At 42.4% G+C, this 22283-nt stretch overlaps 1 protein-coding gene across 1 annotated transcript in view; it reads right to left on the reverse strand.

Annotated features, from left to right (window-relative positions):
• LOC115196979 (protein phosphatase 1H) overlaps positions 1-15926 on the reverse strand; it is a 55647-nt gene extending 39721 nt beyond the window's left edge. The window contains exon 1 of the mRNA XM_029758064.1: positions 15273-15926. Coding sequence (XP_029613924.1) covers positions 15273-15505 — 233 coding nt within the window. The 5' untranslated portion in view covers positions 15506-15926. The remainder of the gene's footprint in view (positions 1-15272) is intronic.
• Positions 15927-22283: the final 6357 nt, after the last annotated feature.

A 22283-nucleotide genomic window follows, 5' to 3' on the forward strand; every position in this document is an offset into this window, starting at 1 on the left:
TGGCAGGAAGAGAAGCTGAAATTCACACAGTCAGATCACTGATAATTGGATAATTAGACTCAAATCATAGAGCCCTCACAGTGGCAACAGACCTGTAGTAAAGTGAGAATTGGAGCACTAACTGTTTTCATTGGTAAGCACTGGTGCGCTCCCAATTTAAAAAGGCGAAGAGCACCAAACAGTATAGGAGCAAGAGACTAGGCTTAAAATATTAATCCTACCTCTGAAACAAATATCCTAGCTATCCAATTATTTTCTTTCAGTGCCATTTTAAACCATACTGGTGTAGCTCCCTCCAGTAACCACGAGCACAACCGTTCCTTGATTTTAACTGCCGGCTTTATTCTGTAGTTTTAGTCAGAATGATCACCTTCCGTGAGAACTATAAAGTAAATGAAAAGACAGTTAAGCACACTCTTACAACCTTCTTGTCTTACGAGTGATTTATTAGCTTGATATAACTCTGAAGTGCTTACATGCATAAACAGTTTAGCCTGAGCTATAACAGTATGAGATTAAACACATGAAAAGGAAAAATACCTAAACGGCTGCTTATTATAGAAGGGAGAAAATCAAAAATTGACATTTAATATTCCTGGCATGAATTCACGCTTCATCCTTAATTATTATAACGTTACCATCCTAACATACACACTTCAACCTTTACTAACTACACCCGAAGACAAGAAAATGTAGCTAACACAGCGCGGGATCGCCTTCACTCCAAAGGTGTGTTGCTACGATAATGATCCCCGTTACAACAGTTATTAGCCACGTAGTTCCGCTTGTCTTATCATTTCCCCCGCATAGCGAACACGTAAACAATTCAAACAAAAAACATAGACTTACAGGTTAATTGTCAGTTACACTGGGCAAGTTACCATGTTGTTAGAGCCCATGATACTAGGTTTGAATAGCTAAGTTGGTGCGCAGAGCTTGATTCAATGGTTTAATTATTGTATGGGCCATATACAGTGTAGGGTTTAAGTGTTTGCTAAATTACCATACACCTGTTTCACATTGAAACTCACCCAACACCTTCATCAAAGTGACACTGGTCTGATACTTGCAATAAAAGGCCTAACCTTTCGTTAGTCTGAAAATCAGTTTAACCAGAAACTGTCCTATTGTCAGACAGACACACAGACATGTTTGGCATTGAACTGACATCCACCTCAGCAGAGTTTCCCATAGCGGAATAGAGAATATACGGTAATGAATGATCCCTTTGTGTTTGAGCCCAGACTGTCTGAGGATGAGCCGGAACCCCGACCACAACAAGTGTTACACTTGAGCGTTAAGAAGTCTTTAATCTCTGATCTGAGTGGAATGGGCAACCATGCCCTGGCCTAAGAGATGAAGCGTTTCAAGTTTATTCATCACACGCGCAGGATATAACAGGTGTAAAACAGTAGTGCCATTTTTACCTTAAGAGCTCTTTCCCTAACAATGCAAAGATAATAATAATAAAATTAAAGAAACATGAGAACGCAAGTATATAAAAAGGTAAGTGCCAGTACTTTATTCCATGTGCAGGGGTACTGGAGAGGTTGAGGTGGGTTTATACATAAAAAATAAATACAAACTGGCAGTAGAATATACAAATAAACAGGGCTGAAAAGTGACTGGTAACAGGAAAATATACATTTTGATGGTAATATAGTAAATGGTAATATATACACTACCGGTCAGAAGTTTTAGAACACCTACTTATTCAAACTTTTTTCTTTATTTTTTGTATTTTCCACATTGCAGAATAATAGTGAAGACATCAAAACTATGAAATAACACATATGGAATCATGTAGTAAGCAAAAGAAGTGTTTAACAAATCAAAATATTTGAGATTCTTCAAATAGCCACCCTTTGCCTTGTTGACAGCTTTGCACACTTGGCATTCTCTCAACCAGCTTCACCTGGAATGCTTTTCCAACAGTCTTGAAGGAGTTCCCAAAAAGCAGCAATTGTTGGCTGCTTTTCCTTCACTCTGCGGTCCAACTCATCCCAAACCATCTCAATTGGGTTGAGGTCGGGGGATGGTGGAGGCCAGGTCATCTGATGCAGCACTCCATCATTCTCCTTCTTGGTCAAATAGCCCTTACACAGCCTGGAGGTGTGTTGGGTCATTGTCCTGTTGAAAAACAAATGATAGGCCCACTAAGTCCAAACCAGATGGGATGGCGTATCGCTGCAGAATGCTGTGGTAGTTATGCAGGTTAAGTGTGCCTTGAATTCGAAATAAATCACAGACAGTGTCACCAGCAAAGCACAACCACACCATATATTTTAATTTGTTAAACACTTTTTTGGTTACTACATGATTCCATATGTGGTATTTCATAGTTTTGATGTCTTCACTATTATTCTACAATGTAGAAAATAGTAAAAATAAAGAAAAACGCTTGAATGAGTAGGTGTCATAAAACTTTTGACAAGTAGTGTACATGTAAACAGGTGTAATAGTGACCAGTAGCAGGATAAATAGTTAATAACGAATGGCAATGACAATCAATAATCATTGGACAGCAGCGTAATGGAGTAATACATCTAATCAATATTCATTTTAGCAGCAGCATAGGTTGTGTCTGAGTGGGTAGAGACCTATAGATGGGCATAGTAGAGTCAGTCAGTGTGGATAGACTGTAGGAGAGGAAGAGCAATAGTTGTTAGCCATTTAATAGCCTTATGGCCAGGGGAAATTATTTAGGTGTCTGTTGGTCTGAGCCTTGGCCTTGATGCACCGGTACCGCCTGCCAGACGGGAGCATGGAGAACAACCTTTTGTTAGACGGCGCCAGAGAAGATGGCTGACGTTTTACGTGCTCCTAACCGATTGTGTTTTTATGTTTGCTTTTTTGTGTTGTTTGTAATTATTATTATTTATTTTTTTATACATATTTTGTACATTAGGTTGCTGCTACCATCTCTTATGAACAAAAATAACTTCTGGACAGCGATTACTCACCACAAACTGGCAGAAGCTTTTTTTTCCATTAACGAGTCTGACGAGCCCGATGTGAACGACATACTCCTTTCCCCCGAACAGGCCCAAATCCCCGTCATTTGCTTCAAGACGATGAGAAGATAAAAACGAGGTCAAATCAAATTTATTTGTCACATACACATGGTTAGCAGGTGCTAATGCAAGTGTAGCGAAATGCTTGTGCCTCTAGTTCCGACCATGCAGTAATATCTAACAAGTAATCTAACCTAACAATTTCACAACAACTACCTTATACACACAAGTGTAAAGGAATGAATACAAATATGTACTTAAAAATATATAAATGAGTGATGGCCGAACGGCTTAGGCAAGATGCAGTAGATGGTATAGAGTACAGTATATACATATGAGATGAGCAATGTAGGGTATGAGAACATTATATAAAGTGGCATTGTTTAAAGTGGCTAGTGATACATTGAATTACTTCAGATGGCAAGATGCCGTAAATGGTATAGCGTACAGTATATACATGAGATGAGTAATGTACGATAAGTAAACATTATATAATATAAAGTGGCTAGTGATTAATTGATTACATCAATTTTTCCATTATTAAAGTGGGTGGAGTTGAGTCAGTATGTTGACAGCAGCCACTCAATGTTAGTGATGGCTGTTTAACAGTCTGATGGCCTTGAGATAGAAGCTGTTTTTCAGTCTCTCGGTCCCCGCTTTGATGCACCTGTACTGACCTCGCCTTCTGGATGATAGCGGGGTGAACAGGCAGTGGCTCGGGTGGTTGTTGTCCTTGATGATCTTTTTGGCCTTCCTATGACATCGGGTGGTGTAGGTGTCCTGGAGGGCAGGTAGTTTGCACCCGGTGATGCGTTGTGCAGACCTCACTACCCTCTGGAGAGCCTTCCGGTTATGGGCGGAGCAGCTGCCGTAACAGGCGGTGATACAGCCCGACAGGATGCTCTCGATTGTGCATCTGTAAAAGTTTGTAAGTGTTTTTGGTGACAAGCCGAATTTCTTCAGCCTCCTGAGGTTGAAGAAGCGCTGCTGTGCCTTCTTCACCACGCTGTCTGTGTGGGTGGACCATTTCAGTTTGTCCGTGATGTGTACGCCGAGGAACTTAAAACTCTCCACCCTCTCCACTACTGTCCCCTCGATGTGGATAGGGGGCTGCTCCCTCTGCCGTTTCCTGAAGTCCACGATCATCTCATTTGTTTTGTTGACATTGAGTGTGAGGTTATTTTCCTGACACTACACTCCGAGGGCCCTCACCTCCTCCCTGTAGGCCGTCTCATCGTTGTTGGTAATCAAGCCTACCACTGTAGTGTCGTCTGCAAACTTGATGATTGAGTTGGAGGCGTGCATGGCCACGCAGTCATGGGTGAACAAGGAGTACAGTAGAGGGCTGAGAACGCACCCTTGTGGGGACCCAGTGTTGAGGATCAGCGGGGTGGAGATGTTGTTACCTACCCTCACCACCTGGGGGTGGCCCGTCAGGAAGTCCAGGACCCAGTTGCACAGGGCGGGGTCGAGACCCAGGGTCTCGAGCTTAATGACGAGTTTGGAGGGTACTATGGTGTTAAATGCTGAGCTATAATTGATGAACAGCATTCTTACATAGGTATTCCTCTTGTCCAGATGGGTTAGGGCAGTGTGCAGTGTGATGGCAATTGCGTCGTCTGTGGACCTATTGTGGCGGTAAGCAAATTGGAGTGGGTCTAGGGTGTCAGGTAGAGTGGAGGTGATATGGTCCTTGACTAGTCTCTCAAAGCACTTCATGATGACGGAAGTGAGTGCTACAGGGCGGTAGTCATTTAGCTCAGTTACCTTAGCTTTCTTGGGAAAAGGAACAATGGTGGCCCTCTTGAAGCATGTGGGGACAGCAGACTGGGATAAGGATTGATTGAATATGTCTGTAAACACACCAGCCAGCTGGTCTGCGCATGCTCTGAGGACGCGGCCGGGGATGCCGTCTGGGCCTGCAGCCTTGCGAGGGTTAACACGTTTAAATGTTTTACTCACGTTGGCTGCAGTGAAGGAGAGCACGCAGGTTTTGGTAGCAGGCAGTGTCAGTGGCACTGTATTGTCCTCAAAGCGAGCAAAAAAGTTGTTCAGTCTGTCTGGGAGCAAGGCATCGTGATCCGCGACGGGGCTGGTTTTTCTTTTGTAGTCCAAGATTGACTGTATACCCTGCCACATACCTCTCGTGTCTGAGCCGTTGAATTGCAACTCTACTTTGTCTCTGTACTGACGCTTAGCTTGTTTGATTGCCTTGCGGAGGGAATAGCTACACTGTTCGTATTCGGTCATGTTTCCGGTCACCTTGCCCTGATTAAAAGCAGTGGTTCGCGCGTTCAGTTTTGCGCAAAAGCTGCCATCAATCCACGGTTTCTGGTTGGGGAATGTTTTAATAGATGCTGTGGGTACAACATCACCGATGCACTTGTTAATGAACTCGGACACCGAATCAGCGTATTCGTCAATGTTGTTGTTCGCCGCAATGCGGAACGTATCCCAGTCCACGTGATCGAAGCAATCTTGAAGTGTGGAATCCGATTGGTCGGACCAGCGTTGAACAGACCTGAGGGCGAGAGCTTCCTGTTTTAGTTTCTGTCTATAGGCTGGGAGCAACAAAATGGAGTCGTGGTCAGCTATTCCAGCTGCCTTCTGAGAATTCGTAGGCGACCGAATAAACCCCCCTCCTTCCGTTCTACTAGCTAACGTGTAATCATTGGGAAATAAAATCAACGACCTACGAGGAAGATTAAACTACCAAAGGCACATTCAAAACTGTAATATCTTATGCTTCACGGAGTCTTGGCTGAACGACAACATAATCAACATACAGCTGGCAGGTTATACGATGTATCGGCAGGATAGAACAGCGGCGTCTGGTAAGACAAGGGGTGGCGGAAAATGCATATCTATAAACAACAGCTGGTGCATGATATCTAAGGAAGTCTCGAGGTTTTGCTCGCCTGAGGTAGAGTATCTCATGATAAGGTGTAGAACACACTATCTACCTAGAGAGTCATCTGCATTTTTAGTAGCTGTCTACATACCACCACAGACCGATGCTGGCGCTAAAGACTGCACTCAATGAGCTGTATTCCGCCATAAGCAAAAAGGAAAACGCTCATCCAGAGGTGGCGCTCCTTGTGGCCGGGGACTTTAATGCAGGGAAACAAATCTGTTTTACCAAATTTGTATCAGCATGTTAAAATGTGCAACCACTGGGGGGGGAAAGCTCTCGACCACCTTTACTCCACACACAGAGACGCGTACAAAGCTCTCCCTCGCCCTCCATTTGGCAAATCTGACCATAATTCTATGCTCCTGATTCCTTCTTACAAGCAAAAATTAAAGCAGGAAGCACCAGTGACTCCGGCAATAAAAAAAAGTGGTCAGATGAAGCAGATGCTAAGCTACATGACTGTTTTGCTAGCACAGAATGGAATCTGTTCCGGGATTCTTCCGATGGCATTGAGGAGTACACCACATCTGTCATTGGCTTCATCAATAAGTGCATTGATGACGTCGTCCCCACAGTGACCATGCGTACATATCCCAACCAGAAGCCATGGATTACTGGCAACATCCGCACTGAGCTAAAAGGCTAGAGCTGCAGCTTTCAAGGACAGGGACTCTAACCCGGAAGCTTATAAGAAATCCCGCTATGCCCTCCGACGAACCATCAAACAGGCAAAGCGTCAATACAGGACTAAGATAGTTGTACTACACCGGCTCTGATGCTCATTGGATGTGGAAGGGTCTGTAAACCATTACAGACTACAAAGGTAAGCACAGCCGAGAGATGCCCAGTGACACGAGCCTACCAGACGATCTAAACTACTTCTATGCTCACTTCGAGGCAAATAACACTAAAACATGCATGAGAGCACCAGCTGTTCCAGAGGACTGTGTGATCATGCTCTCCGCAGTCGATGTGAGTAAGACCTTTAAACAGATCAACATTCACAAGGCCGCAAGGCCAGACGGATTACAAGGAAGTGTACTGCGAGCATGCGCTGACCAACTGGCAAGTGTCTTCACTGACATTTTCAACACCTCCCTGTACGAGTCTGTAATACCAACATGTTTTAAGCAGACCACCATAATGCCTGTGCCCAAGAACACGAAGGTAACTTGCCTAAATGACTACTGACCCGTTGCACTCACATCTGTAGCCATTAAGTACTTTGAAAGGCTGGTCATGGCTCACATCAACACCATTATCCCAGAAACCCTAGACCCACTCCAATTTCCATACCGCCCTAACAAATCCACAGATGATGCAATTTCTATTGCACTCCACACTGCCCTTTCCCACCCGGATAAAAGGAACACCTATGTGAGAATGCTATTCATTGACTACAGCTCAGCGTTCAACACAATAGTTCCCTCAAAGCTCATCAATAAGCTAAGGACCCTGGGACTAAACACCTCCCTCTGCAACTCGATCCTGGACTTCTTGATGGGCCACCCCCAGGTGGTATGGGTAGGTAACAACACATCCGCCACACTGATCCTCAACACAGGGGCCCCTCAGGGTGCATGCTCAGTCCCCTCCTGTACTCCCTGTTCACTCATGACTGCATGGCCAGGCACGACTCCAACACCATCTTTAAGTTTGCCGATGACACAACAGTGTCATCTGATCACAAACAACGATGAGACAGCCTATAGGGAGGTCAGAGACCTATCCGTGTGGTGCCAGGACATCAACCTCTCCCTCAACGTGATCAAGACAAAGGAGATGATTGTGGACTACAGGAAAAGGAGTACCGAGCACACCCCCATTCTCATCGACAGGGCTGCAGTGGAGCTGGTTGAGAGCTTCAAGTTCCTTGGTGTTCACATCACCAACAAACTAACATTTTTATTTATTTAACTAGGCAAGTCAGTTAAGAACAAACTCATTTACAATGACAGCCTACCGGGGAAGAGTGGGTTAACTGCTTTGTTCAGGGGCAGAACGATAGATGTTTACCTTGTCAGCTCGGGGATTCGATCCAGCAACCTTTCGGTTACTGGCCCAAAAGCTCTAACCACCAGGATACCTGCATTTGGAACCGTCCGTGTCCTTTCACACCAAGACAGTCGTGAAAAGGGTACGACAAAACCTATTCCCCCTCAGGAGACTGCAAAGATTTGGCATGGGTCCTCAGATCCTCAAAAGGTTCTACAGCTGCACCATGGAGAGCATCCTGACTGGTTGCATCACTGTCTGGTATGGCAACTGCTCGGCCTCTGACCGCAAGGCTCTACAGAGGTAGTGCGTACGGCCCAGTACATCACTGGGGCCAAGCTTCCTGTCATCCAGGACCTCTATACCAGGCGGTGTCTGAGGAAGGCCCTAAAAATTGTCCAAGACCTCAGCCACTCTAGTCATAGACTGTTCTCTCTGCTACTACACGGCAAGTGGTACCGGAGCGCCAAGGCTAGGTCCAAGAGGCTTCTAAACAGCTTCTACCCCCAAGCCATAACACTCCTGAACATCTTATTAAATGGCTACTCTGACAATTTGCATTGCTCCCCCTCCCTTCTTTTACACTGTTGCTATTATCTGTTACCTATGCATAGCCACTTTAATAACTCCACCTACATGTACATATTACATCAATTACCTCGACTGGCCGGTGCCCCCGCAAATTGGCTCTGCACCGGTACCGCCTGTATATAGTCTCGCTATTGTTATTTTACTGCTGCTCTTTAAACTACTTGTTACTTTTATTTCTTATTCGTATTTTTTTTAACTGCATTGTTGGTTAGGGGCTTGTAAGTAAGTATTTCACTGCAAGGTCTTCACCTGTTGTATTCGGCGCATGTGACTAATACAATTTGACGTCTCGGGTGGCTGGAGTCTTTGGTAATTTTTCAGGCCTTTCTCAGACACCGCCTGGCACGCGATTGTTGCATTTGGTTTGTTACCTCGTTCCACTTCCTCTACATTTGGGCCTCACTTGCTCTGTCTGACCTTAATAGATCCTAATGCATTTGGAACCGTTCAGTGTCCTTTTGCTTGGTCCTAATAACGGGACATTGGATCTGTTCCAATATCCACAGTCCACACTAGCATAGCAGTAGCACTTAGAAACAAGTCAATGTATTGGACACTGCTAAGTGGTGCGCTAGTGCGGATATGGGAACGTAGCCAGTGATGCTCGGGCCTTGACAGTTAGGCAATAGAATACTACAACCAATGTGCCTGTGAAGGGTGTGATTATTGTGCAACCACAGTCATTGTCAGAAGCCAGCCAATACAGTGCAGAGAAGAGCAAATCACCAGCCCTGAAATTTCCATCTGAGGAGAAGTATGATTCTCTCATCACCAGTAATCTTACCTCACAAGCAGACATTGATCATTAATCAGAATAGACATCTCTTACAAGTCCTCTCTTATAGACGCGGTAAAGAGGACAATGGAACGTAGACTGTGGGGGAAAGAAGGAGGATGCCAGATTAGGGTTGGGCGGTATCCAGATGTTCATACCATCCTTCTCTCATCCCTGGATTTACGGTATTTGGGCTCCTCCAAAAAAAATCTAAAGCCTATTGGGTTGCATGAAACTAAGAAAATTAGCAGAAGTAATAGAGAATTTCTATGGAGGCTGCTAGCTAAATATGCTAAAGAGTGCAAATGAAAATAAAAACAAATTCATAAAGCTAGACATATAGGTAGGAGCTACCGAAAGTCATTTTTGGTGACTTTGGACATTTACAATCGAATGTGAATGAGAGACATTCTGCAAATGAACAAAGTTCAAGCATGCTTGTCTTAAAATTAAGGAAGAACAGTAATAGCTCTGAAGCAGCATGTGTACATGCTGTGTCTGTGTGGAGTCTGGAGCCGCAGCTTCGGAGAAGAGGGGGTAGGAGATCAGAGAAGAGAAAAAAAACAAGGAAATCAAGATAGCTGTGACAGCTGCACAGATAACTCATCCAAAAGGCTTTGACTTCTCAAAGATGACAGAAAGATAACACTATATGATGCCTCGTCTCCTTGTTAATTCAGCAACTTACTTAGATAACTAGCAAGTTAAACTTAGGGGTCGCGTTAAAACCTTAGGAAATGTAGCTGGATTCATTCTATAATAAACATTAGAAACACCCCGTGTATACAAAACATTAGGAACACCTTAATTTATTATTATTTATATTAGTTTTTTTGGGGGGGTAGATCAGCTTTAATATTGCAGATTGTGGCTTCTATCAATCTATGTAATCATCTGCCTCATTTCCAATCCCCCATTTATATATTCTCCTTTATTATTTTCCCCTAAAACTAAAACCCCTCACCTAATTGGGGTAAACTAGAGGGGTTGGGTTAAATGCGGAAGACACGTTTCAGTTGAAGGCATTCAGTTGTATAACTGACTAGGTATCCCCCTTTCCACTTCCAGCTTATACATACATTTCACAGACAGTATATTTTACATTAGTTATCTTTTGTTTGTTTTTAGTCCCAGACTTGAGCTACCCTCAGCCCCTCCCATCTATCTCTGAAGACCATCCATTTCTAGCTGCCATATATTTTCCACTGTGCTGTTTCACAAAAGTCGTTTCTATTCTCAGAGTTACTACAGATTCTAAATTAAAGAAACACCTGCTCTTTCCATGACAGACTGGCCAGGTGAATTCAGATAAAAGTTATGATCCATTATTGATGTCACTTGTTAAATCTACTTCAAATCAATGTAGATGAAGGGGAGGAGACAGGATAAAGAAGGATTTTTAAGCCTCAAGACATTTGAGACATGGATTATGTATGTGTGCCATTCAGAGGGTGAATGGGCAAGACGAAAGATTTAAGATCCTTTGAATAGTGTATGTTAGTAGGTACCTGGCAGTTTGTGTCAAGAACTGCAACCTTGCTGGGTTTTTCCACACTCAACAGTTTCCTGTGTGTATCAAGAGTGGTCCACCACCCAAAGGACATACAGCCAACTTGACAACTGTGGGAAGCATTGGAGTCAACATGGGCCAGCATACCTGTGAAATGCTTTCGACACCTTGTAGAGTCCATGCCCCGACGAATTGAGGCTGTTCTGACGATGCAACTCAATATTAAGGTGTTCCTAATGATTGCCGTGCATCATTTTTGTAAAAAAATACCTTGCTTTTCATTGTAAGCTCTTTTACTTGTGGCTGCCAGCTAAATAGCGTTGCACTTCAGTTGTCATCCGATGAAAATGAAGCTATTTTCTGCCGAATGTGTTGCACTACTGTATTTTCTGTGAAGTAAAAATGTGGTTGCACGCCTCTGATCACTCTATATAAAAAAAAAGTTATACAAAAAATTGACTTTCAATATAAAAACATCAATACTCATCTGCTCCTGCTTTTTACAAATAAGAACATTTATTGAAAAAGAAATAGTATTGAAAAACCATCCCGTGGCCATTTCCAAATACCCCGGTATACATGGAATACCGCCCAAGCATATGCCGGATTGGTGCACATTCAACAAATCTGATCTAACAAAGTGGATTTTTGTCAAATCCATCATGATTGATGTATTGTAACAGGTCTACAATCTAATTAATAAAGTCCAATTTTGATATATTTGGTTGTTCTTCAATGTATAAGATTTAGAACACGGATTTAGAACACCCCAGTCCTCGGGGGCCGGAGGTGTCACTTTTCCAACATCCCTAGCAAACACAGCTGATTAAACTAATTGCATTCTAAACTGAAGATCATGATTGGTTGATTATTCGAGTCAGGTGTGTTAGCTAAGGCAAAAGTGTGACACCAATCAGGCCCCCGAGGACTGAAGTTTTGTATCTCTGATTTAGAAGTGGTCCCTTTTCAGGTTTAGAAGAAATAAATGCTAATTGCTAACTCCCGTTCAAATAAGCTGGTAGCATAGAGAAAACGGTGGTGGAAGTCATTTAACTGTAATGTAGTTGATTGGTGATGATGACATGAACATGTATTGGGGTTGACATCCATAAAAGCAATACACTCCCGATTTTCACCTCAACATAGTGTGTAATACACAAACAAAAGCCTAAATGTAAGCACATTTTGTTGGGGGCAATGAGGCGATTCGGGATCTTTCCATTGTTTTTGGTCAAGTTCCATCTCTTACATTCTGATTACGTTGTCAGGATCTGTTTATGACAAAAAGGCACAATTGATTGATCATTCTAAGCCGACGTAAGCGAGTGATCACATTCAAATCATTATATTAGGAGAAGAGAACATATGACACTGATCCAGTTCCTGTGTATGGTCGACAATATGAACTGAAACCACTCATTTCCTTGTGGCCATCGAAGTTACCCTGTTACTGGCCCCCTTACAAGATAGAAAGACAAACACGTGCTACTACATCATGTGATTGCCCACTATCCAAGCGTGTACAGTGATGTGCATGTGTACTTCTCTGTGACATTCACTTAGATATGCATGTCTGCCACCCCACCAGTCGTCACATTAGCAGTGTTCATTCTACACAGACACATATTGACTGATGTATTGATCCTATTCCATTCAGTTCATGAGTACTATGTAGGTGCAGGACAGGAAGGGGGAGGGAGGGAGGGGCAGAGAGAGAGGGAGGGGCAGAGAGAGCCATAGTGACAGATAGACAGTCATATAAAAGGGGGCGAGCAGACTTCATGTAGGCTAGCAGGTCTACGGAGGGGAGCATGAGTAAGAGAAAGAGCGGTGGGGACATAGAGAGAGCAGGACTCTCTGCCCTTCTGAAATGTTGGCGCTCACAGGACCTGACAGCAGACCAGGAGAAAGCGTACAAAGCGGCCAGGTCAGGGGAGGATTGCTGTAGAGCCACTTCTATTCTTCCGCCACCCATCGCCAATCTGTGAAATACAACAGCTCGAGACCAGCTCTTATAACGCAGCCTCTGACTATGTTATATCACAGTTAAGAGGGTGATTCCTTGGCATGGGACACTGTTCTCAGTGGAGATCACATCATCTTAATATGGGCCTGGCTGCCGGCTGAGAGGGGAGGGAGGGGACAGATCTCACCACAACAACAGAGCCTGCTGGTCAACCAGCTGTTGACAAATCCACAGCAGTGTAGCAGTGTCATTCCTACACAGACAGCTGGGAGAAGCATGTTAGCCATAGCCTCACACGGACTAGATTGCAAGCCACTCTGAAAATAAAAGCAATCTAGTGCTGTGCTGCATACATGCTGAGTAGGTGCTGAATGACCATGGTTGTCCAAATATAGGCTGCTAGTCCTTTTTTCATTCTTGTGATGGAAGCCTGAGGGAATGCACATATATATCTGTGCCGTCTGTTCCTAGGCTGTCATTGTAAATAAGAATTTGTTCTTAACTGACTTGCCTAGTTAAATAAAGGTTAAATAAAAATGATCACCGTTAACATTCAACGGTCGAGGGATGCAGACTGGAAGGTGTTTTAGTGTTTGTTTAGGAGGAACACAGCAGCCCCACTATAAAACCTTTTTTTAGTATGAAGTTCAAACCATGACCATCTTCAACATCGCCACTGTGCGGCAGATCCGAAAGGTCACTGGTTCGAATCCCTGAGCCGACTAGGCGACAAATCTGCCGGTGTGCCCTCGAGCAAGGCACTTGCAATTAGGGTTAAGAGTGTCTGCTAAATGACTCAAATGTAAAATGTTAGGCAGCATCTTGTACTTTGCTGCACTGGGAGAAAACGTTATGCTCATTTGTGACACGTAGGTGGATTTGTGCCAGTATCCAACTTGAGATGGAGAAGCACGTGCACATCTAAATTGGGTTCATCGTCAGGACACGGGAGTTAAAGTTGTAACAACAGATGCAGAGCGAGAGCGCTTCTTCCTGCACAATGTATACTTGTATTGCTAAATGTATCCTATTATCACAATGTGATATGTCATTCTACCAGAGCTGAGAAATGACTAAGAAACGGAAAACTGAGGAGGATCGATGGACAGATTAAGCTTGAGGAAAATAAACAAGTATTTAATGGCTGACAGGGAACAGAACGGACTTCAAGCTCATTTTTCCACTTCCCATCTTGGCACAATCCACACCTGTGTCTCTCTGTGAACACATAATGTCTCATTTAGGTGGGTATGAAACTGCAGTGTCCTTCACCAATCAATGTAAAATATAGCCGCTTCAGAGGAATGACATGCGCATAACGTGTGTTGCAAGTTATTCTCAATGCCTTCTCCTCCACACAATTAGCATTTCAATGGCATTTGAAATAGTAAAAACATTTCATGATTTGTTAAAAAAAATAAACACATTTAATAGCAGCACAGACTACTCTCTTCATTGAAGCACTGAACAAGTTAGCTTTTTCATAAGTCAACCTGCAGCAGTAACTGTTGCTTTTACAGTGTGGTTTAACAGTGTGTGCAAAGGAAAGTGTTTACAAACCCATGTCCTCAAACTACTGATAGAATCTGCCTGTGCACTCGAAATGGGGCATGCATAAATAATGAAACTGAAGGGAAGTGATAATCCATCATCCCCTGACACACACAACGATGTATAACATGGCAAAGCAACTATTGAATTCCATTATAGTTCACATGTAGGCCTAACTCAATGGTACTGAAACTACAACTAGTTGCACTATATCTATCAGAATATTTTAGCCATGATGCACAATGGCATGCAACAGTATATTGTAGGTCTAGGTGGTGTAGCAGACAGCAGGTATGGTATGGGTAAATGCTATAGCAATAGGATACTAAAGCACCTTTCTGTTGTTGTGTCACAACAACATTTCCATGCAAATGTCATTTAGTAGCCTAAATACAACCGTATTATTCGCTGTTTGCGTTTCATACATCAAGGGGCAACTTTTGCACCCACTAGTGAGATATATATATTTACTGTTCATTTTTGTTTATTTAACTTTTGTATATTATCTACTTCACTTGCTTTGGCATTGTTAACATATGTTTCCCATGCCAATAAACCCTCTTGAATTTAATTTAATTTAATTAGAGGCTATGCTGACAGACCGTATAGGCCAGGGATGGGCTACTCCAGTCCTCGGGGGGCCGGGGAGCTGTCACCCTTTTCCCCATCCCTAGAAAACATAGCTGATTAAAGGTAATTACGTTCTAAACTGATGATTAGTTGATCATTGGAATCAGGTGTGTTATTGGGTTTGAGGCAAAAGTGTGACAACAATCAGGCCCCCGAGGACTAGAGTTGCCCATCCCTGGAATAGCCCACTCACATGGAAATAAATGGCGCACAATAATTATTATGTTTATGCTTCTGACTCTGGTCCAGGGAGCGTGCTGAACCTGCCGCTTTAAATGCTGCTGATGCTATAGCTTGCTACGACTTAAAGATGGACGCATACTTACTCTGCATAACCAGTGGCCCATGGCAGCCTCTTCGTCTCTTTCAGAATGAGGATCGGCCGAGAAATATGATCCGCCGAGCACTCGATTTCATCCGGTGACAGTCCCAGAAACTCCGGTCTTGTGTACGGATATTTCAGCGGTAAATCTGAGCCACCGAAATGGTCAACGTTTGAACTGCCAGCCATCATACCTCCCATAAAATTGGCCACAACTGATTTCATCCGTGTGAACATGTTATTGCCGCAGCGTGTCCGAGCGACGGTAATTTGCGGGTCCCCTTGCCCGGAATATCACCTTGGCTCGGCGGCGCGTTTTGCGGACCGCAACAGTTCAGATATGCGCCTCTCTCTCTCTTTCATTCAGACGCGGAAACAAACTCATGATGAGCACAGTCATGTGACAAACTGGTTGTTTTCTGGATTTGGTTGCACAGCTATCGCGCTGTGATCAGTTTAAACGATTAGCAGCACGTCAGGCAGTAGGTCAAAGGTAGGCTAGTTGTTATCCTGGAATGCCGTCCAGTGTCATCGGCAGGTATACTACAAAAGCATATAAGGAGTCGCCTACTTGTAAGCGAGTCACTTCAAATCCAATGTTTGCTTGCCCTCTGAAGTGCTCCTTGCTCATTCCCTCGAAATAGGGTAAGTGCAGTCAGCTGACACCTACATCCTCTTTGGAGTGGCCTAGTCAGTCTCATTTTCTGTCTGACAAAGAATGTGAAATAGAATTTTCAGTTCATTCTATCTCCCACATGCCCTTCTCAGACATGTCCAAGTTATCGCATTTGTGTATAGGAATAGAACTTCCAATTACAGTAGGGACTGTGCCTATGTGTCAACTGCAGTGGAATAACCTAACCAGAAAATGAGGGGTATTTCACACCAAATTGTTTTGGAACCAGGTCAGTTCGTTTGGACTGGTGTGAACACCCTATCCGCACTCCGGAGCGCAATAAAAAAACACACCGTGGTTCGCTCAAAAAGGGTGGTCTCGGTCCCATTCCATACCTACAATGGTGCTTTTCCCTGTAGGTAAGAACAGTCTGGACCAAACACAGGAAACCCACCTAGCAAAATGTTGAAAACACAACTATGCCCCATATCCAATCTATGTTCGGTTTTAGTGGAATGTGAAAGTTTAAAATGGGTATTCAAAACAACTTAATTTCAATGTACTTGCAGCCTATACACATGGATGCAGTATAACAAATTGGTCTATGATTTTTTTAAAGTTAACATTCATACATCCCTCAGGTATTTACACGCAGTATTTATTTTCAACAATTCAAGTGCTAGTTGTCTTTCTATTCCACTACTGAAGAACCATGACTCAAATCATCATATCTACTCATATTTCACATTTTGAATGTCCAGCAGGACAAAATATACATTTTTATTATTCCATACCTCACCATTAAGTGAAGTTTTGCCAATACATATTAACAAAAGGTTTTCCATTAGGTTTACATACACTTAGGTTGGAGTCACTGAATCTTGCTTTTCAACCACTCCACAAATGTCTTGTTAACAAACTATAGTTTTGGCAAGTCGGTTAGGACATCTACTTTGTGCATGACACAAGTAATTTTTCTAACAATTGTTTACAGGCAGATTATTTCACTTATAATTCACTGTATCACAATTCCAGGGGGTCAGAAGTTTACATACACTAAGTTGACTGTGTCTTTAAACAGCTTGGAAAATTCCAGAAAATTATGTCATGGCTTTAGAAGCTTCTGATTGACTCAAATGATGTCAATTAGCCTATTGATGGTGTATCTGTGGATGTATTTCAAGGCTTACCTTCAAACTCCTCTTTGTTTGACATCATGGGAAAATCAAAAGAAATCAGCCAAGACCTCAGAAGAAAAATTGTAGACCTCCACAAGTCTGGTTAATCTTTGGGAGCAATTTCCAAACGCCTGAATGTACCATGTTCATCTGTACAAACAATAGTACACAAGTATAAACACCATGGGATCACGCAGCCATCATACCGTTCAGGAAGGAGTCGCGTTCTGTCTCCTAGAGATGAACATACTTTGGTGTGAAAAATGCAAATCAATCCCTGAACAACAGCAAAGGACCTTGTGAAGATGCTGGAGGAAACGGGTACAAAAATATATATATCCACAGTAAAACGAGACCTGTATTAACATAACCTGAAAGGCCACTCAGCAAGGAAAAAGCCACTGCTCCAAAACCGCCATAAAAAAGACAGACTACGGTTTGCAACTGCACATGTGGACAAAGATCATACTTTTTGGAGAAACGTCCTCTGGTCTGATGAAACAAAAATAGAACTGTTTGGCAATAATGACCATCATTATGTTTGGAGGAAAAAGGGGGAGGCTTGCAAGCCGAAGAACGCCATCCCAACCGTAAAGCACGGGGGTGGCAGCATCATGTTGTGGGGGTGCTTTGCTGCAGGAGGGACTGGTGCACTTCACATAATAGATGGCATCATGAGGGTGGAAAATTATGTGGATATATTGAAGCAACATCTCAAGACATCAGTCAGGAAGTTAAAGCTTGGTCGTAAATGGGTCTTCCAAATGGACAATGACGCCAAGCATACTTCCAAAGTTGTGGCAAAATGGCTTAAGGACAACAAAGTCAAGGTATTGGAGTGGCCATCACAAAGCCCTGACCTCAATCTTATATACAATTTGTGGGCAGAACTGAAAAAGCGTGTGTGAGCAAGGAGGCCCACAAACCTGACTCAGTTACACCAGCTCTGTCAGGAGGAATGGGCCAAAATTCACCCAATTTATTGTGGGAAGCTTGTGGAAGGCTACCCAAAACGTTTGACCCAAGTTAAACAATTTAAAGGCAATGCTACCAAATACTAATTGAGTATATGTAAACTTCTGACCCACTGAGAATGTGAAGAAAGAAATAAAAGCTGAAATAAATCATTCTCTCTACTATTATTCTGACATTTCACATTCTTAAAATAAAGTGGTGATCCTAGCTGACCTAAAACAGGGATTTTTTAGGAATTACAATTTGATTTGATTTTAATATGTTTTGGTTTTAAAAGGAAGCCTGGATAATTTTCTCTACTGCTGCCAGATGTTTTTATCAGACAGATGAAATATGAGGCTGCAGTATTATGAGAAAGTATAAGGAAATAACCATGCAATACCAGATTGCCGAAGGTGATATGATGTTGACGATGAAAATAATTAAATTATGAAATAAATGATTAAGGACTTGTGTTGTTTGCTAAATGAGCCTAAATCAATCAAGCTCTTCTTACCTCTGACAGACAAGTAATGAAAGTCAGAATCAACCCAGTCAACTCACTCATAATGATTGCTGAATATAAAGTCTAAGCTTCTTCAGTATTATTGTTTCATATTTTATGTTTCTGCTCAGGGCTGTAATGCTGTGACGGAGAATAGGGTATATGCAAGTACACAAATATGCTAGAGTTTGGGGCATACACCCTTGACTGGGTCAGTGTTAACTGAGATTTACCTGAAATGAATGTCAATGTCTGCTGTCTCCCAAATATATGGTACGAAGTCACCAAGAGAACCGGCATGGAGTAGAATGAATGAGAGAAGAATGCCTGAAACAGTTTGATGTGTGTGATGGAGAGGAGTCAATTGCTTGTAGCTCCTATGTAAGCTAGTAATGGTGTTTGAGGTTTGTTATAGAAGTTAGCTACAGTACAGTAGTAGATTTGTACAAGGGGTTTACGGTTGACCTCCTGGCGTTATGGGTGAGTGTGTGTTATTCCAAAGGGAAAATAATAATGTTGCTACATCACTGTTCTCCCAAGCTGCATGAACAGAAGGCTATACCACAGAAATGTGTTGGTTTCAACAATAAAGATTAATTTTTAAGTCCTCTTTCATTGTTAATAGGGATAGGCGTCCCGCTAGGACAACTTCCGGTGAAACTGGAGGGCGTGCAATTCAAATAAATAATCATAAAAATGATGGATATTAAACATTTAGGTACATATATCTTATATCGGCTGAAAGCTTAAATTCTTGTTAATCTAACTGCACTGTCTGATTTACAGTAGCTATTACAGCGAAAACATGCCATGTGATTGTTTGAGGACGGCGCCCACATCAAAATATTTTTCCACCGGCACAGGTTTCATACATTCACAAATAACGATTAAATATTCACTTACTTTTTGAAAATTTGTCATCCAAAGGATCCCAGCTATAACATCTAGTGTCGTTTTGTTAGATAAAATCCTTCTTTATATCCCAAAAAGTCAGTTTAGTTGGCACCATCGATTTGAGTAATCCACTCGTTCAACATGCAGAGAAAGGAATCCAACAATCTACCCCTAAACTTTGTTTCAACAAGTCAAAATATGTTTCTATTTACTCCTCAGATACCCTTAAATGTAATCAAACTATAATATTTCTTACGGAAAGAAGTATGTTCAATAGGAAACAGGTGCGTACTATAGCAGGTGCGTACTGTCTTCATGGCGTGCGCAAACACGAATTTCCAGGACTGTGTCCATGTACTAAAACTGATATTTCTTATTTGTTTTTTAAGTTAACTGACTGAAACCTTGAACATAGACTGCTGACACCCTGTGGATGGGAGCTAATTTTCTATATTACCTTACTATTGCATTTCTAAGAGGATGGTCTCCCTCAAAAAAAAACTATCTGGTTGGATTTTCTCCTACCATATCTATTGTGTTATATTTTCCTACATTATTTTAACATTTCTACAAACTTCAAAGTGTTTTCTGTCCAATGGTACCAATTATATGCATATCCTGGCTTCAGGGCCTGAGCAACAGGCAGTTTACTTTGGGCACGTCATTCAGGCGGAAATTGAGAAAAAAGGGGCCTAGCCCTAATTTAAGCAACAGTGGCTAAAAATGTTCCTACATTTTACATTGTAGTCATTTAGCAGACACTCTTATCCAGACCAATGATTAGGGACATGACTGACAATCAGCTGGGTAATTAGTCAGGCAGCTGGTGTTGTGTTGTGAATAGTCTAGCTGGCTGTGACGCCATCTCCGCACTAGAGCTTTATTCTGGTCAAGCAGAAGCGGTTCTTGTTTTTTGGTTTTTTTGCAAATGTTGCAGGAATTACCATGACAGTATTAGACTGTATTGTCACAACGAGAGATTCTCTAGAGGTTTTGAGAAAATACCTTTGGCTAGACCTTTTATTGTATTGTAAACTTGTGACGACACCTACGCCACCTCCAGAGGTCGCGGGCGAGCCTTTTCCATGTAATAATTTGCCTGATATTGATGAAAAAAAGCATGATTTGTTCTAAATTATACAACTCATACAAATTATACAAAAAATTATCCATCTGACTGCGCAATCCACTGTCTTATTAGCCCAGCCAGGCATTTAATAAACCTTTACAAACTTGATCTCCATTGTAAAAAGCATCAAGACATTATCTCACATTTCTTTAAGACTAACATTTTGTTTTCAACAGCGGAGATTTGTATAAAACTTGCTGTCTTTCTCTCCGACATTTGCAACATTGCTTCAATATTCAAATTCGAACTCAGTTGGGACGAGATAGACAGGCAGCGTTTCTCAGCCAGTCGAAATCATGAATCATTTGGCATAATTTTTATGGATATTTATGGACAAGTAATGTCAATTTTAAAAGGTAAAATGAAAAGAATTGCAGCTAGTTTGCAGTCTTTCCAGATTCAGTTTGAAGTGATTGCGTTAGCTGTGTTGTTGGCTAGCTCCTCTGATCAACAGTGTCCTGACGAGTGACCACATTTTCTATTCTAGGTGAAATCGCGCCTCATTAGCTCATTGTTATCGATGTATCCAAATAAATAAATAAGTAAACAGCTTAAACAAATGCAAATGCAGCTACTTTGCTGTTATTCTGGCTGAACTTTTTGATGTGACTATCAGGGTAAGGTAAGACCCAGATGCAGATAGTGTCGAAGTAACAATGTTTATTACAGGAACAGCAACAGGGGCAAAGGTACAGGATGGCAGGCAGGGTCAGGGGCAGGCAGAGTGGTCGGGCGGGCGGGTTCAGGGTCAGGACAGGCAAGGGTCAAAACCAGGAGGACGCGATAAGAGAGACTGGGGAAAAGCAGGAGCTGATACAAAAACGCTGGTTGACTTGACAAACTGGCAACAGACAAACAGAGAACACCGGTATAAACACACAGGGGATAATGGGGAAGATGGGCAACAACTGGAGGTGGGTGGAGACAATCACAAAGACAGGTGAAACAGATCAGGGTGTAACAGCTAAAGTAAGCTACCTATCAAGCAAGGGATAAGAACGTTGCCAGCCAGTATGGCAATGGAATAAAAAGACTGAACGTCTGGGTTGCGTCTCTGGCAACTGAACTGATAGAAATGTTAGTCTAAAATAAATGTGAAATAATGTCTAGAGGCATTTTATAGTGGAGATCAAGTTTATAAATTGCTTGGCGGGGCTGATGGAACAGAGTAAATTGGAATTTTAACGTCATAGATTTTGCCTGTGGTAACTTGTGGAATAGACACTTGCTGGAATGCGGTTTTAACCAATCAGCATTCAGGATTAGACCCACCCATTGAATAATATATTAATAAAATGCACCATTCTGTTACCAAGTTGGTAACAGAATGACCACAAAATCACTAACAGAATGACCGCAACTGAATTGTTTACAATGAGAATTCATAGTAGTCACAAACCACAGTTGGGTCACATGTTACTGTCCTCCCTTCCACTGGCATACTGTTATGTTCAGCTCAATGTTTTCTCTCCAGTTAATGTCACCTCTCCAGGCTCTTTCCATTTACTTTCACCAGCCCTCTCGCCCATTGAGCACCGACCAACACTGGATGTCCATGGACGTTGAAAAGTATTTGAAATTGGCGTTGGAAAATCCTTTATGCGTAAATATTGATATATTATAAACTGGGTGGTTCGAGCCCTGAATGCTGATTGGCTGACAGCCATGGTATATCAGACCATATACCATGGGTATGACAAAACATTTATTTTTACTACTCTAGTTATGTTGGTAAGCAG

Source organism: Salmo trutta, chromosome 7 (genome assembly GCF_901001165.1).
Source record: "Salmo trutta chromosome 7, fSalTru1.1, whole genome shotgun sequence".
In the NCBI taxonomy this organism is placed as follows: Eukaryota; Metazoa; Chordata; class Actinopteri; order Salmoniformes; family Salmonidae; genus Salmo; species Salmo trutta.